The 18,371-nt window shown below is 36.7% G+C and overlaps 2 protein-coding genes and 1 long non-coding RNA gene across 4 annotated transcripts in view; 1 reads left to right on the top strand and 2 right to left on the bottom strand.

Annotated features, from left to right (window-relative positions):
- Positions 1-6,252: 6,252 nt before the first annotated feature.
- Positions 6,253-9,706, bottom strand: LOC139124385 (uncharacterized). Its single transcript, XR_011549916.1, has 3 exons — positions 9,531-9,706; positions 6,716-6,780; positions 6,253-6,405 (listed from the first exon to the last, which is right to left on the bottom strand). It is a non-coding gene; the product is annotated as an uncharacterized lncRNA (long non-coding RNA).
- A 68-nt stretch (positions 9,707-9,774) lies between these two features.
- The window catches only part of LOC139124949 (micronuclear linker histone polyprotein-like), a 37,584-nt gene continuing 28,987 nt past the window's right edge, over positions 9,775-18,371 (top strand). Inside the window, exon 1 of one of the 2 annotated variants that reach the window (XM_070691065.1) lies at positions 9,775-9,906. The gene's annotated coding sequence lies outside the window, so the exon portion shown is untranslated. Of the gene's footprint in view, positions 9,907-10,027; positions 10,179-18,371 lie in introns of those variants that run through there. The other variant, XM_070691066.1, reaches the window with a different exon arrangement.
- On the bottom strand, positions 15,004-15,690 carry LOC139125095 (uncharacterized). Its single transcript, XM_070691203.1, has one exon. It carries the CDS (start codon positions 15,688-15,690, stop codon positions 15,004-15,006), a length of 687 nt encoding a protein of 228 aa, XP_070547304.1.

The following is an 18,371-nucleotide window of genomic DNA, read 5'->3' on the forward strand; positions in this document are numbered from 1 at the left end:
GCTTCCCTGGATGGTGCATTCATTGACTGATAAATGTAGAATGAATAAGATGCAGTTTGTGAATAGACGATTTTCCGCTGATTGCGAGATCTCGCGAGACTTTAATACATGCCCGTAGAAACAGGTTTCCAGCTTAGTAATACAAGTCAAACTTAGTATGGAACTAGAAAAAGTGCAGAACTGAGCAAAGGTTGCAACTTCATATATTTTATGCAGTGTTTAACGTAATTAGCGACTTGTCCTGTTTTACGCAGTTTGTCCTGTGTTGCGAGAACGCGTCCACTGCGAACCACATATTCTCGCGATATCTCGGAATGTCACGCGCGGTTCGGAACATGGTCTATTAAATAATATGAATGAATACTGTATTGAATGTAATTTAAGCATTTGGAGCACTTAGGAAGTAGATTACAGAAATTTTTGCCTTTTATTATATCAAACTTGCAGATAATGAATAATCACAACCTAAACATGAATGCTTATTGGGAGACACAACTTATATATTAATTAATATATGTATAAATATACATATAAACACACACACACACACATATATATATATATATATATATATATATATATATATATATATATATATATATATATATATATATATATATATATATATATACGAAAATGGTTTGCTTGTCAATGCAGGCAAAGTATAGTGCTCAATGCATTTCTGCAGGGCGTTAATACTGAGAATCTAGGAACTTGTAGTTGTCACTCTACAGGCTGTTTCATGCGCTAAGCAATCATCAGGAGTGAGGATATGGCGGGAAGCACAGAAATAGCACAGAACTCTCAAAATTCATATGGAAACTCAAAGACAGCAACAGAAACTACGATATCAAATGGTCAATTATCGACAGAGCTCCCCCTATTCAAATAAAACCAAACGCTGCAACCTTTGCATAACAGAAAAACTCCATATAATTTATTCAGACAGCAAATCAGAATTCCTCTCAAAATGCAGACACCGCAGCAAATTCCTCCTCATTAATAACTGACCTGCCATTGGCCGCAACCGCTTATTTGAATATGCATACTCACCTGCAACACAATATAAACAGTCCCATTCCCGCCATATTCTCACTCCTGATGATTGCTTAGCACATGAAACAGCCTGCAGAGTGACAACTACAAGTTCCTAGATTCTCAGTATTAACGCCCTGCAGAAATGCATTGAGCACTATACTTTGCCTGCATTGACAAGCAAACCATTTTCGTATATATATATATATATATATATATATATATATATATATATATATATATATATATATATATATATATATATATATATATATATATATATATATATATATATATATATATATATATATATATATATATCTATCTATCTATCTATATATATATATATATATATATATATATATATATATATATATATATATATATATATCTGGTGTGCGCGTGTGTATTTGTGTGTGTGTGTATATATATATATATATAATATATATATATATATATATATATATATATATATATATATATATATATATATATATATATATATATATATATATATATATATATATGGGTATGGATGGCTGGTGTGTGTGTGTGCAATGTAAGTACAATAAGTAAACTAGGTCATAGATACTTCCAGGAGTTTTATATTGTGTCATTGTTAATGTCATTTTACTTATAAGTGCACATGGTATTGGTGTTCTATATATCACAGGCAATTATACGGACAGAGCAATATGACAATCTGTAAGGTCAATACCCGGCTTATTGACCCTTATAAAGTGACATTGCCCTGCCTACCTGCACTTTATGAACACTACATGTTGTCTTCTTATGTCCCATAGCTATGAGAATAAAATCTAATGCATTCATGTCAGCAGTCACTGAAATCTTGAATTCAGTGTGAAAATAATAGATATGACCCTCTTTAAAAATGACAAATGTATAAGGTATTCTGTAGGAAGCATTTAAATTTTGCTCAAAGGTCAGACATGATGGCATCTGAAGACCAAAACTTGACCCCATGCTGAAACTATGACAACCTTACAACAAGTATCTTAAAAATGTAAAATAGAGATTGGTACTTTCTAATCAATTTGCTTTAACTTGGAAACCTTTATTAAAGTTGTAAATAACATGTTGATATTGAATTGTCAAAACTGAGAGAAGTGTTGAAACTTAGCTGTTCAATTTTGAAGTGCAGAACATGATGGTACCTGGTTGCTACATTGAAACTGAACTCAATTGTGATCGATCATTGATCATTGGAGATCAGTCTAGTAATGTACAAGTATTTCAAGGGAGACGTGAAATAAATTCTAACCTTTCTTATAATGTGTACTACTTTCATGAATACTGGTGATGGTATTTAATGTAAAGCAAAATTGAATCACTGACCTAGAGAAGTCATTGTTACAGGGAGACTATCTCCATACTGCAGGCAATTATCAAACAGTTTTGTTCAGAGCCTGGCCAATTAAATTGTCTCTTTATCCTACCAAAGATTTTACTTAGTCCTCATGCACCCATAGCTATGAAAGTAACAAAAGTTTATGCCGATAGTTCATTTGAAAAAATGACAAAATGACAAAAAAATTTTCAATTAAGTTAGAAAATTGCATAACCACATGCATGGCAAAGAATATTTTATTAGAGAGCTCTGTACTAGTGGCTTTAAAGGAACATGATAACACTTAGTTGACATGAAAGTTAAAGTCGGTTTTTCAAGACAGTGAAGAACGTCTTTGTCCAAGGGATATTTGTGAAGCCTTGGGTGCATAAAGAATGAAAAGGATGTGAAGTATTAGAACTTTGTGTTTAGCCAATAGCTTGCTGTCATTTTTCAACTTTATGTACAGTTTGTATTTTGTTTTTGATGAATCATACCAACACAGTCTATTTTATTTTTTGATAAGTAATTATAAAAGATTCAAGGAAACCCACTAAGTGGACTTTATGAAAACAACTCTATCAGACCTGTATTAGATGAGATCTGCCCATAGAATGCACAGTACAATCACAGTCCAGGGACTGTGGTACAATACAAGAAATGCTGGTTCAATGCACAAAAATACACAGCCTAATGCGGGTTAAACAAAAACACACAGCCTACCTTATAAGAAAAGAAGAGATATTTATGATTCTTTTGTATTCGACCCTACCCACTCAACAACTGGTCTGTCCCTAATATTCCCCGATAGTAGAAATGTTCTGTCCCTAAGTTCTGAACGTGTTGGTTCATCTAAAACAGATACGTGTCATTCTATTGTTTTAATATCAGGTAAAAATGACTGTCTTCAGATTTCGTCTCTGGCAAATCTGGAGGTTCAAGCACCATCCCTCGCGGATATCCATGATATCTATAACACATGAAGGTGTGGCGCTGCGCCAATGAACCTGTAGACCAGTACGCGCGCACTCGGAGTATGTCATGTGGTTGCAAGCCTGTCACATGAGTACCAGTGGGACGTTTGCCCTCTATGGTCACCTCTCTCGTCCGAACATGTTATGCAGAGTTGCATTGAACTTACAAGTATTACTGGTGAGACGGCGTGTGTTTTGCCTGAAAATTTCAATAATTTTTCTGTTTTGCTAGAGCAATTGGGTGTGAATTTATTAGAATCTTTTTTTTTCTCTGATGGTGAAACAAGACAGGAACAACAGTGACACAGGATCATGTTTTACTTTCCAAGATTTTATTCATTTCAACAATTCAAGATTACAACAAGTAACAACACAATTTTACATAATCAAACTTTCTAAGGTTAACAAAGGATGAAGAGTGAATAAAATTAACGTTTTCCGTGGTAAAAATCTTACTTAGGGAGTTGTAATTATTTACGACCTGGGGGGGGGAAGTCTGGGGAATTTCATAGTATTCTGAAATTTCGAGTAAACCCCATGCCAACCCAAATGCATTTGAGTAACCCAGTCTCTAACACAGAAATTTTGACTGATCCCTCCCCTCCCCCCCCCCACTTAGACCAGTTAAATACCAAGACATGTATTTGTAACATTTACAAAACTACAGCAATAGTACAGACCTTTCATATCCTGCTGGAATATCATCGGTTACCTCATGACAGTTGAAAAATATGTGACCGGCAAAAAGAAAATTCAAAGTCACAATAAAATGTAGATACAAAAGCTCATGCTGTAACCACTATCCAACCATATAGTATTGTTTACCATACAGTATTGTTTATTTTGGATGGGTATCATGACAAGGTTTCCACTAAGATATCTGACAGGGCAGAATTTGAAAGTACAGGAGAACAGTCAGGAGGCTGGGGGGTGGGGCAGTGTCAGAGGAGTTGTACCCTCTCGTGTTGAAAATTTGAGAGATTGATGTGTGCAATAATGCAGTCTGGTGCAATATGAGAGATGTTATCAATTTGTGTAAAACTGTTAGAACACCCAACAGGGGAAAAGTGTGAGAGGCGTGTCTCTCTGCCACGTCGGAAATTTTGAGAAATTAATGAGTTCAATGATGCAGTCTGGTGCAATATTAGGTGTTTTCTATTTGTTTTTACTAAGTAAAACTGTCAGAACACCCCAGGGGGAGAGGAAGTGACAGGGGGTCGCATTAAGAATTTTGAGAAATTGATGAAATGGTGCAATCTGAGAGGTATTTCAATTCATTTTGTACCAAAAATTGAGCAACCCCCTTCTTTCTTTCCAATTTTGAACAACCCCCTTGTAGCTTTCAATTTTTGAGTGACTACCGTCACATTCCTCTGAAACCCCCCCCCCCCAGGCCCTTATGTTAAATTACTCTAAAAGACCCATAAAAATATTCTTGATGGCCTTTAATTTGTGAACAACATGTACAGTAAAAGTGGTCAACTTTGATGCAGTCTTGCTGATGCATTTTATGGGGCTTGAACTCACAATATCTACATTACTAATTCGTACTAGCTTAGCAGTCATTAAACCCCTACAAATAGGCGTTTCAACTAGCAGCGGCCTGGTATCTCATGTAGCTGTACTGTGATAATGTTCAAGAGAATCCATAGGATAGCTTGGTGTGTGCCTCAATCAGGCAAAACAACAGTTAGCAATAATAACAACAGTAATAAATATCAATTTCTGCAAGTCATTTAAAAATATACCACCAAGGGCACAGTATTGCTCCTATCTGACAACAACAAAGAGGTATTCCTATTTCCACTTATTCACTCAAATTACTATTGTGTTTGCAAAGAGTTTGAACTTTCAATTTTCATGGGCAGAATTCCGTTTTAACAGCCACTTTTCAATTTTGTAGATCAACAATAAAAATTTGATGGTCCTTGCTTGAAATGTTAAGATTTACTCAGAGTTAAATATACACAAGTTTGTTTGTGTAAGTAAGTTTGTGTGGTGAAGTTACCTGATATTATCATTCATCACTCATCTTATTCAATCTACACATGATTTGACTCGGCTGCCTTCATCTTTGTGAAGATTTACTTAATTAAGTGATACCATGACAGGTTTTTTTGTTTATGTAACATAATGATTGGAACTGATACAAATAAACTGGAGTCTGTTTTATTGGTATGGTGCATCTTGCCATATGCCTTCTTGTGGATTGAAATCCCTCATCAGTGTATGGGGTTTCCTCCATGAAATATTTGCTAAAGTTGATCCACTACATAAAACATAAGCTCACAACTTTTTTCTAGATCATATTTCACTACAAATTGGCATCAAATAAAACTACATTATTTCAGTGTCTTCAAAATTGATTTACAAGGTATTCCGGGTTGGAATAGGTCATTCAAGCTTGCGGACTAATATATTGGCTCCAAAAACAAAAAATCATTGGTTCCACCAGTTTGAAAAATGATTTGGCTTAGGTAGTCTCCAGGGATTTTTATGAGAAAATGCAAAGCTATCAGATAAACACCAATGAGACAAAAGCACTTTTTGACCGAAATTGACAAAAATTGCTCCAAAAATACAAAATTTTGCATTTTCTCACTGTATAAAAATATCTGACTTAAGTCATCCTAAGGACCTGTATACTGAATATCAAAAAGTCTGACAAGGAGTTTCGAAGAAAAAAATAGATCTACAATGACAAAAATAATCTCAAAAATACAAAGTTGCATATCTTGGCACGATTTTACAAAATCTTATTGCTGCCATCCTAAGGGACATGTATAATCAATATTATGTGTCTGACCAGAACTTTTGAATGATATTTTTGGTTAAATATGACAATAATTGCCTTAAATTTAAGTTTAAAATATTTCATAACAATATGAACAAATGTCAATAAGGTTATCCCTGCAGAACATTATATTTAGATTTCTGTGGCAATACTAGAGTTTATTTGCTTCTTCAAGCATAACCATTCTTTTCCTTGACATAAGGTAAACTTCAGCCTCCTCCAACAACACAATTGTGATGTAGTCTACAACAAACCTGAGTGAGAAAAATAGAAATATAGATATACTATTAATACATTTTTGTATATTTCAAATGCTATGCTGACAAGCTAAATATTGATTTTTTAGCAATCTTTTTGTAGTAAAATAACAACTTACAGTGGACAAATATAAATAATGAAAATAATATCAAAAGTAAGCATTACAGGCCTCTAAATTTTTGAAAGTTGTAATATAATAACTTACACAATTATCCCAAAACCATTCACAGGATACAGCTCAAGTTGTAACTACAAAATGGTACACCAATGTGAGTAGCAACATATGAACATAATACCCTACTTAACATTGACGTTTCTTTCACATTCCTCTTCCATCTGTTGTTAAGGCAGTGTCATATCATTCAAAGATACTGTCAAAACAAACAGAAATCCATTATTACATCAGAATGAATAAACACTGTTAACAGACGTTTCATATTAAAAAGTATTCTTTTTTGAATACTCTCTGTTTTCAACAGACATGCCATAAACCTTCAAAAGACACAGTTTATGTTTTACTTTGCATATAAAAATGATATTAGTCTTGCAATGGTTATGTATAAGTGGAGCTGACAACAGTTGCCCCAAATGGGCAGTGACACATATGCTTTGAATAAAATATCACTTTTAACATGGTCGTCATTTCCTTCTTTTGGCAGGTTACATCTGAACATATTTTACAGTACATGATCCTCATACAAATTAAAATGCCTCTTATTCAAAATGTAAGAACTTTATTGCCAATCAAAAAAAGTTTTGTTTAACAACATTTAAAGAAAATAATGTGAAAATTTAAGAAAGTTTGACCAAGTCAGTATGGAGTTAAATTGTTTGGAAATCTTGAAATTGGAAGAATAGTGAAGCCAGGAAATTGGGTGATTTGCAAACATTTGCAAAAATTAACACTTCTTTATCAAGCAACCTAAGACTGCTTGACAGCCTTGAAGATGAACCCAAATATAATATTTTAATCTTGGGTAAACAATTTCATTAAATTAAATGAATGTCTACAAAAAAGTGATTTTGGTGCAAAATACCCTGTGTTGGGTGCAGCGCCCCTTAATTAGCAAGTTTTATACCACTGCAAAGTCTCTGTGCAACCAGGTGACACATTCTGACTCAGCATGATCTAACAGCAGATTCCTGCATAAAATTTTGATTTGAAAACTTGAATCACTTTTTAATAGCATGAAAAGAGCAAAACATAGGAGAAACTTAGATGACAAAGCCTTATAAGGGAAAGAGAGATGTACCACATGACTCCTTGCAACCAGGTGACACATGGTGACTCAGCATACTCAAAATGCAGTTCCTGCAAATAATTTAATTAGACAACTTAAATCAATTTGTGATAGCATAGAAAGATGAAAACCAATGAGAAAACTTAGAAGTCACAGCCTTAGCACAGTAAGAGAGATGCACCAGAGTGTCCGTGCAACCAGGTGACACATGGTGACTCAGCATACTAAAAATGCAGTTCCTGCAAAAAATTTAGATTACACAACTTAAATCAGTTGGCGATAGCATAGAAAGATGAAAACAAATGAGTAAACTTAGAAGTCACAGCCTTAGCACAGTAAGAGAGATGCACCAGAGTGTCCGTGCAACCAGGTGACACATGGTGACTCAGCATACTAAAAATGCAGTTCCTGCAAAAAATTTAGATTACACAACTTAAATCAGTTGGCGATAGCATAGAAAGATGAAAAACAAATGAGTAAACTTAGAAGTCACAGCCTTAGCACAGTAAGAGAGATGCACCAGAGTGTCCGTGCAACCAGGTGACACATGGTGACTCAGTATACTAAAAATGCAGTTCCTGCAAAATATTTAGATTAGACAACTTAAATCAGTTGGCGATAGCATAGAAAGATGAAAACCAATGAGAAAACTTAGAAGTCACAGCCTTAGCACAGTAAGAGAGATGCACCAGAGTGTCCGTGCAACCAGGTGACACATGGTGACTCAGCATACTAAAAATGCAGTTCCTGCAAAATATTTAGATTAGACAACTTAAATCAGTTGGCGATAGCATAGAAAGATGAAAACAAATGAGTAAACTTAGAAGTCACAGCCTTAGCACAGTAAGAGAGATGCACCAGAGTGTCCGTGCAACCAGGTGACACATGGTGACTCAGCATACTAAAAATGCAGTTCCTGCAAAATATTTAGATTAGACAACTTAAATCAGTTGGCGATAGCATAGAAAGATGAAAACCAATGAGAAAACTTAGAAGTCACAGCCTTAGCACAGTAAGAGAGATGCACCAGAGTGTCCGTGCAACCAGGTGACACATGGTGACTAGCATACTCCAAATGCAGATTCTGCAAAAAAATTTGATTAGACAACCTAAATCAGTTGGCAATAGCATAGAAAGATGAAAACCAATGAGAAAACTTAGAAGTCACAGCCTTAGCGCACTAAGAGAGATGCGCCAGAGTGTCCATGCAACCAGGTTACACATTGTGACTCAGCATACTCAAAATGCAGTTCCTGCAAATAATTAATTAGACAACTTAAATCAATTAGTGATAGCATAGAAAGATGAAAACCAATGAGAAAACTTAGAAGTCACAGCCTTAGCACAGTAAGAGAGATGCACCAGAGTGTCCGTGCAACCAGGTGACACATGGTGACTAGCATACTCCAAATGCAGATTCTGCAAAAATATTTGATTAGACAACTTAAATTAGTTGGTGATAGCATAGAAAGATGATAAACCACTGGGAAAACTTAGAAGTCACAGCCATAGCACACTAAGAGAGATGCGCCGGAGTGTCCATGCAACCAGGTTTATAATGCTTTGAGCATTTTCGACCGTTGTTACTGAAGCAGTGCCATGAATACAAAAGCAAGCACAGTAGCTTTGTACGGCTTTGGACCATAACGATCAAACACTAAAGTGCTGAATCTATCGAGGTCGATCATGATGACTGATGTATGTAGACAAAGTCAGAGGCGAACTGTCATGTAGACCTGGTTTCGTCTGACCTCTGAATTTTAAAGACCCTTGAATTTTAAAACCGCCTGCATGCTAACACCAGAGATATATGAGAAATCGTATTCTTGTGTTACAAGCCTACGATCAAGAATCGAACAGACTACTATACTTGTACTCACTTGCTTCGAAATGGCACAAATGAAAACGTGCTTTGACAACCAGAGCTAGCACAAGGTATCAAGAATGCAAGGAATTACCCATGCTTGGACTTTCAACTCTGATCTTTGACATCGAAACATAACCAAATATGGGTGTGTCATAGCCAACAACCACATGACATATTTACAACCAGATGACAGGATCCCAAACGCGCGTACTCCCTCTATCCAATGAACTGCCCACTCAGCGGATGTGCATGTGGAATTCGTCCATATTCGGAAATGCTCGGAAACAACCGAATAGGTCAGAGGTGGCCAGTGGACGTTATACTCCAAAGGAAGTATCATCCTGAGGAATTTCGACTCGGTGTTTCATCCCCTGCTTGACCGAACAACTGTAAGTTTTGGTTTCTTTGTTATTTAGTGGATTTTGGTACATATTTTATTTGGTTGTAGAGCTGTACAGATGATCATGATGATAATTACTGCGTCAACTAACGCGTACGTATGCATTCAAAGTTTGACAGTTAACGTTTGCCGATCCAGTCCAACATGAGATCCGAACTCCGATCGTGTTGTGCCTTTGTCGTGATCTGCAGTGGCTATTTCGTCAAGAAAAGACAAAAAGCTTGCCAGCCATCGAGGGAAATTAATGAATACATTTTAGCGGTAACGAAAGTATTTTCACGATCACAGAAATATTACGAGTTCCAACAAAGATACATGTTTGTGCACACGCGAAAAGCCGGTCGGCCACCATAACGATGCCCAGCCTGTATTCTCAATTCTTTTGTATTTTGTACATCACGCCCCAATGACAGTCGCTCGCCATCGGCATCTTTATTTCGCTGGTGATCTCCTCTCCCCGTTTTATGAATAGTCAAAAATAATGTCGGAAAATACACGATCCTTGTGCACTATGGTAACAGTCTAATGATTCGTCATGTTTCCAGAGGAGTTAACACACATACAATACATGTACGTGCATTTGATTATAGGGGTGTCGCTAATTCCATTTCCTTTTACTTTGATTTCACATCTTTTCACCGGAATGTTTTCCTTGTCATTCCTCGTTATTCGATTGAATTTGATGTTTGTTCACTGATTTAGACGTTACACACAGTTACTAGACAATTTTAAGTGTCATTTGGGTTTTAGAACGTTAAGGTATAACAGGATGAAAACGGCAGGTTTATTTTGAGGCTAGCCGATGATGTCATAGTTATGCTGAATGAATCATTGATGGTCTGTGCATGTACCAATTGTATTCTCTGTCTCGGTTCTGCGGACGACACATTCAGCTTCAGCTGTGAACAATCTACACTCGTATTTTTTCTCATATAACGGTTGAAAGAATTGGCAGAAACCCATGACAAATTTTGAAATTATTGTCCAAATTGACTTCGTAAATACACTGCGAGGAGCATTTCACCTTGAGGCTGTTATAACCTAATGGTTGTCGATAATTTATTTGGCATTCACAGTCATGTTCAGACTTGACAATTTAAGAGCGTGTGTCAGTATCTGTAGTCTAGGTGCTATCAAATTTGGCATGATTGTTACTATTTCAGTAGGTCTTCTAAAAAAAATTTATCAAACAGATATTTACTTCTTTCATATAGTCTCTTATACGATAATCTTACGTTCGACATCAAGCCTTCAGAATCGCTAATGTATGAACTAGACATCCCGTGTGAACATTCTGATTGCATGAAGCTTTACCTCTATCATGGTACATTTACAAGCATCTCTAACTGACACATAGTATTCAAAATTTAAATGGAAGGGTTTTTGTTTAACTTGGATACTTTCCAATTCCAAGTTTTAGACAAGAGAGGTAATTCTTAACTTGACACAGTGGGAACCAATCAGGAAATCTCCCCAATCATGGTATGCATTTGCACATCAAATTGTGGAAGTACATATACACAGTTATAAAACTAACACTATGTTAATGAGTCTACTGTGATATTTGTGAAATGTTTTGATAAGAAAAATGACAATTAACCCTTTTCCTGCCAGAGAGTATCACTTTCCCATCAGCCAAGTCAGTAAAAAGCGGTATTGAGCCAAAACATGACGTATTTTCACCCACTTGGTTTTGTCTGTTGTAACATCTTTAGTCCAAAAAAATCAAGTTTACAGTATTTATGTTTTCAACAGCCTTCAAATGTACAGTATTATGTTAAAATACACCATATGGAATATGTTGTGTTTCATTAATTTTAACCATCTTGACCTGATGGTGAAATATGAACTTGGCAGGAAAAGGGTTAAACAATTCACTTCAGAAATCTGTTTATCAATGGCACTATAATTTTTACCACATTCATGTGCATTACAGGTGGACTATTTACTTTAATCCGTAGCTTTTCTGTACAATACTACAAAACATTTTGGGCAAGGTAATAGATTTCATCTGTTGATGAAAAGTCATCTGCCGTCATATTTAGTGACTAGAATGATGACAGTTTTTGATGACACTGTAGACTTGGTTCAAGTCTGTGATTTGTAAATGTTAGAGTTGGGTGAACGTGATGATTTGTGTTATTTTTTCATGTGAAATGTGTAAGTGGGGTGAACGCTATGCAGGGGAGTTTCTTTTGGCATCAGGTGAATCCGGTAGAAACTAACTCACTAATGTGTAGACTCAAAGCTAACATGTTCAATTGCTAGGAAAACCTGGCATGGGCTGCCAAATTCCAAATAGGTTTGTATGAAATACAAGAGAGACAAGAGAAACTATTATAAATGATATAATTTTTTACAAATTCACCTAACCCAGTCTAAAGACACTGCAATGTAAAGGATCAACAAACTCAGGCAAATAATGGTCAAATAGTAATGTGATGCAACGATGAGTCAAACAGTGCTGTGCTGCTGTCAGTCAAATATCAATGCTGCTGTCAGTTTATTTAACAGCACTGAGCTGCTGTCAGTCAAACAACACTGCTGCTGTCAGTCAAACAGCACAGCAGCACTGCTGTTGCTGTCAGTGAACACTGTGATGCTGTCATTCAAACAATACTGTGATACTATCAGTCGAACAGCACTGTGATGCTGTCAGTGGAACAGCACTGTGCTGCTATCAGTCAAACAGCACTGTGCTGCTATCAGTCAAACAGCACTGTGCTGCTATCAGTCAAACAGCACTGTGCTGCTATCAGTCAAACAGCACTGTGATGCTGTCATTCAAACAGCACTGTGCTGCTACAATTCAAACAGCACACTACTGCTACAAGTCATCGCATCCATACCAAGCCAATAGTGATATTGTTGGTGAGGTCATGGGTTACTCGTACTGTAGTGAAACTACTTGTACAGGGTTTATCTCAGAGTAATTATGTGTGAAGACATGAATATTGAGTTGTTCTCACAAAATACTTGGACTATTGTGCCTTGCAACATCATCAGCAAAATGCAAGACATTTTCATTGTCATCATAGAACCTATCACTGGTCAGAGACAAAATATACATAGATACATACAGCCTCAAGAGGACAGTGATGTTTTATATCTAATCTTTGTTTGTGCATTTATTTGTCAAAAGTGTAAATTTGTTTATATCTGGTGGATTGTTGTTGTGTGAGATGTCAACTATTGGCTTTGTGTCAGTGTTTTGCCTATTGTACACTGTACATGTACACGGCACAGTAAGTGAGGCTACCCACAATTCTCCATGATCTGTACACACGGAGATCACTCACTGAACTGAAGCAAATTTCTTCTGTACACAGAACAACTCGGTCCATATTTCAAAATTCTGGCAACATTGTTCTGATAATCATAATTTTCTGATTTCTCACTGTGAATAATGAGAAGATCAACCCCTTTTCCGCGGAGGAGATAGCAATTTTGTAGTTTTGTCTACATAGATTTTTGACAGCCATACACAATATTTTCAAGGAAACTAAGGGAATAAGTTGCATCTGTGTTGGCAAATGAAAGGGTATTGATTTTTTTAACGTTCGTAACAAAGGAAATTTGCATTTCTGACAGGTGGTATGATGAGACCATCTTAGTTGCTGATAACTTTATCTTGACAAGTGTGCAATTTTTAGCACCTGGAAACATCGACTTCTCATTCAAGTTACTCTTGAATTTTAAACATTATCAATAATTTTGGAACATAGTTTTAAAAAATAATCCTGAACTTAAATTGCAAGTTAAAAATTGTTAAGAAACTGATAAAATTGAAAAAGCCTTTAGCAAAAAATGTCTGAGTGAACAAATCATGGGGAATTGTGGGTAGCCTCACTTACTGTGCACGGTTGTACTGCACTTCCATCATGGCAATCTACATGTACCTGCTCCAAATCAAACCTCTCTCCTGTGTTTGTTGCAATCATTTCAAAGTAAAATTGCTAGTGCAAAAATGTTATTATCCAATGACAAGTTCATAGATGTAGATGCATACTAACTTTCAGTCTGGCCTCAAGACTTGATATGAATGTGTACACCAGTATGTACTCACTGATCACAGTCCCTCTATCCACCGGTCTGGAAACGTGGCTGGTTTCTTTGTGACACTCCGTGATATGAACAAACACACGATTCACACCTTAAACAAAGGACACCGACAATGTTCAACTGGCCGTTATATCAATGTCGTTACCCCACGATCCTATGACAGCCGCAATGTGACCGTTCAAAAACATGACGTTTGTGGGTTGTTATTTTCAGAATATCACAAAACATTACAACTTGTTCCCTTTAGAAACACTAAACAATTTATTTTTTCATTAAATGGGTAACGTTGCCCCTCTAGATAAAGCTTGAAAGGGACCACACATTATGGTTGCATTATGATCACGATCAAAAAACAAATGGCGACTCACTGTTCGCAAGTGTCATGGACTGTTGCCCGAAATCAAGAAGACAGGCAAAATCAGCCGAATATTAACATCGACAGCTGAGTAGTTCATTACCAAACTTGTTATTGTGTTGACATATAGCATTTTGTAAAAGGCATTTACTGTGCCTGAGCGCGAGTGTACGTATCGAGAGTTCGCCATAGGCCTATTGACGCTACATGGGAAAATATGCGAATAAAATCTACGTCCATTTCTGCAGTTGTCGTTCCCATTCTGCTCAGCTAACACAGTAACAGGCATGATTTCACAGAATATTACACAGAAAACATATTTAGATCATATTTGGAGGCACTGACTTCTAGCATTGCAAGAGAAAGGGACGACAAATTTTCTGGTGTGATTCCAGCCGTTGCTTGTGTTTTGTCAACTCACTCGAAGCGATCAACCCCAGCAATTATCGAACACTATCATAATTTACGATGGGAGAAGGATCACGAAAAACACACACCGGTTTCAGGATATGGTTATTTCTGTCTTGGTGTCGAAGATAGATGCAGAGAACACTTTATAGTGCCAAAAACAGTGAAGATTCGACAGGACAAACGTCTGCCTTGACATAGAGGTCAAAACCAAGCGAAGCACTGGTATCACGTGACCATGTTGTGCTTTGGCTGTGCGATCTAGGTGATTAACACCTTTTGCAATAGGCGTTTCCAAACCGGTGGATAAAGGGACTGTGCACTGATGTACACCAGTATGCACTCATGGTACACCAGTATGCACTCATTGATGTACACCAGTATGCACTCATTGATGTACACCAGTATGCACTCATTGATGTACACCAGTTTGCACTCATTGATGTACACCAGTTTGCACTCATTGATGTACACCAGTTTGCACTCATTGATGTACACCAGTATGCACTCATTGATGTACACCAGTTTGCACTCATTGATGTACACCAGTTTGCACTCATTGATGTACACCAGTATGCACTCATTGATGTACACCAGTATGCACTCATTGATGTACACCAGTTTGCACTCATTGATGTGCACCAGTTTGCACTCATTGATGTACACCAGTATGCACTCATTGATGTACACCAGTATGCACTCATTGATGTACACCAGTATGCACTCATTGATGTACACCAGTTTGCACTCATTGATGTACACCAGTTTGCACTCATTGATGTACACCAGTATGCACTCATTGATGTACACCAGTTTACACTCATTGATGTACACCAGTTTGCACTCATTGATGTACACCAGTATGCACTCATTGATGTACACCAGTTTGCACTCATTGATGTACACCAGTTTGCACTCATTGATGTACATTGAAGATGTGACAGACATGTAAGTCTTGTAATGTTCATTATGAAAACTCCTCTTGGTGTCAAATTTAAATTCAGGTTCTTTTCGACTGCTACAGGACATACCAGATATCAAAATCATAAATAGTTATCAATATGAAATGTGCATTTACTGAGTCATGTCTAGCGATGCACTGCATCAAAATGTTAGTATTGCCAGTTAGATTATCAGTGACTGTATAGAGCATCTATATGAATAGCATCCAACTGGCTCTTTGCAATTCTGAAGATGAAAAATTCACTCACGAATTATTATTTGAGAGAGGAACATATCTCTGGCTCTATATGCCATAACGATTTCCTTCAATTTTCTTCAACACAGTTTGGGTTTTACCGTACAACACAGTTTGGGTTTTACAACACAGTTTGGGTTTTACAACACAGTTTGGGTTTTACAACACAGTTTGGGTTTTAAGTTCTTTTGAAAAATCATTGATCATCTTGACCATTATAAAGTGTTACTGTTTCCCCTAGGTTCTAAAATCATCTCATAAGTTGGCTAGAACATGAAATGTATAAGACACACCAATGACAAGCTTACAGAACCAGAGTTTATTTCACATTGAGAACCAGGGTCTATTCCACTGTGAGAACCAGGGTCTGTTCCATTGTGAGAACCAGCATCTACAGATATTTTACTTTGAGAACAGTTTCCAGACACTTTGTATAATAACTGCAAGTTGCACCACACCGTCACTTGTCCCGTACCAAATCGTACCAAAATAATGTCATACCAAACATCTTGGCCTCAAGACTCAAAACTACAGTGCCCCCAAAACAGCTTGACTTCTCCTTGAAATGTTGCTAACCAACCAGTATAGCTGTAAATAACTAAATCATGACACTGTGGCCCATAGTGGTTCCGGGGTGAGATGGTACTAGGGGCAAGGTGGTGTGGGATGAAGTATGTTTTGGGACTGTTGTGTAGGGTGACCTGGTTTTAGTGTGAAGCATCTGGACTCTGTAAGAACAAGCTTGGGTCAATTTCATTGTAACTTGTAAGGACCAGGGTCTGTATTACTGTGAGAACCTGGACTTGTTTCACTAGGCTTTTAGGGACGATAGTCAAGAGCATCATCATGTGCGATGCAATATTGTAGATCTAAAGTAGTATGGCAGGAAGATTTCAGTGTTGTTAGGAAAGAGTGTATGTACGTGTACATGTATGTTTAAGAAATATTGTTGTAGATTACAGTGGCTTAGTGTATTGCACTGCAGTATTTATGGTGTTTGAAATTGTGCAGGGACAGATGTCAGATGTCAGTGACGCTGTTAGTTAGTCAATATCATTGTCTGTTTCATTCATAGCATTCATAGTATTAGATAAGAATGAAAAGTTAAGTCATACCTTACAGTTAATCAATTTGACCTTGCAATTTCCTAAAACAATTTCAAATAATGTTATGATACATAAAACAATTACAAATATGAAGTATTTGAATTTAGTTTGCTCATTGTTACATGTACTACCTTGAACACAATAATTTAATATGACTTGGTGTAAGTAGGGCTTAAGAATGGGCTGTGTTGTGTATTTTAAAACCAGGTCACTTGTGAGAATTGAGACAAGGATTAGATCAATGGATTGTATGTCTGAAGTGAATCATCAACCTACAAGGGATCTAGTAATGTTAGTACATATACTGGTACCTGTACAAAATGTCACCTTACATCATAATGTGTCTGTACACAAGCAGTAAAACATTTGAAAACATGATAACAATCTGGTTCAGGGTTCTCCACGGTTTGTGATTTTATAGGGGCGGCTAATTTGCATAAAATTAGCATATCATTTACATATAATTAGCATGTTTCTTTTCAGTTTTGAAAATTTACTATAGAACATAAAAATTGGACAGACCCTTCTAAATGTAGCATTTTTTATTGGAAAACTTAAAATTATCATATATGGTAATGGTTCTACTCCGGAATAAAAAGGACACGATGCGTTCTACAGACTCAGGACGCCCAACTAAATGTAGCATTTTTTATTGGAAAACTTAAAATTATCATATATGGTAATGGTTCTACTCCGGAATAAAAAGGACACGATGCGTTCTACAGACTCAGGACGCCCAAATAATCACGTGATGCCGGTACAAACAAACCCACATGTGTACGAACGCGTATGGAAATACACGTACGTCTATGCGCGTTTGCGCACATGGCTTTGTTTGTACTGTGGTCGATTCGAATTCCGGGTTTGGACTATTACTTCAAAACAATCGTCTTTATTTTTTTTTAATGTATTCTCTAACGATTGAACAAAGACATAAGTAGTATCTTTCTCTCAACTTGCTGACCCTCCGTTTCAAGTAATTATAGTTTAAACAAATGACACTTTGAAACATTGAAGGAAATGAGTCTTCCGTTTGACTGTTTATGATCAAGGGCGAATGAACCTTCCGATCTCCAAAGTCTAAGCGTGGACGTACGGTAGACCATGGACGTCCATGGGTAGACAAACGCATGTACCCCGGGCATGTATCCCATCGTCAGCCGATTTGCAAACAGTTGGAAAGAGTAATGGAAAGGGCTAAATGTAAAGCTAAAAACCATCTTTATACAATTCTGGTCGCTGTATCATGGAGGTTATACCGAATAAGAGTTGAATTATGGTATTGGTGAACTCCTATACCTGGTATTGCAAACATAGTAAGCTTA

Source organism: Ptychodera flava, assembly GCF_041260155.1.
Source record: "Ptychodera flava strain L36383 chromosome 23 unlocalized genomic scaffold, AS_Pfla_20210202 Scaffold_24__1_contigs__length_23054250_pilon, whole genome shotgun sequence".
Taxonomy (NCBI): Eukaryota; Metazoa; Hemichordata; class Enteropneusta; family Ptychoderidae; genus Ptychodera; species Ptychodera flava.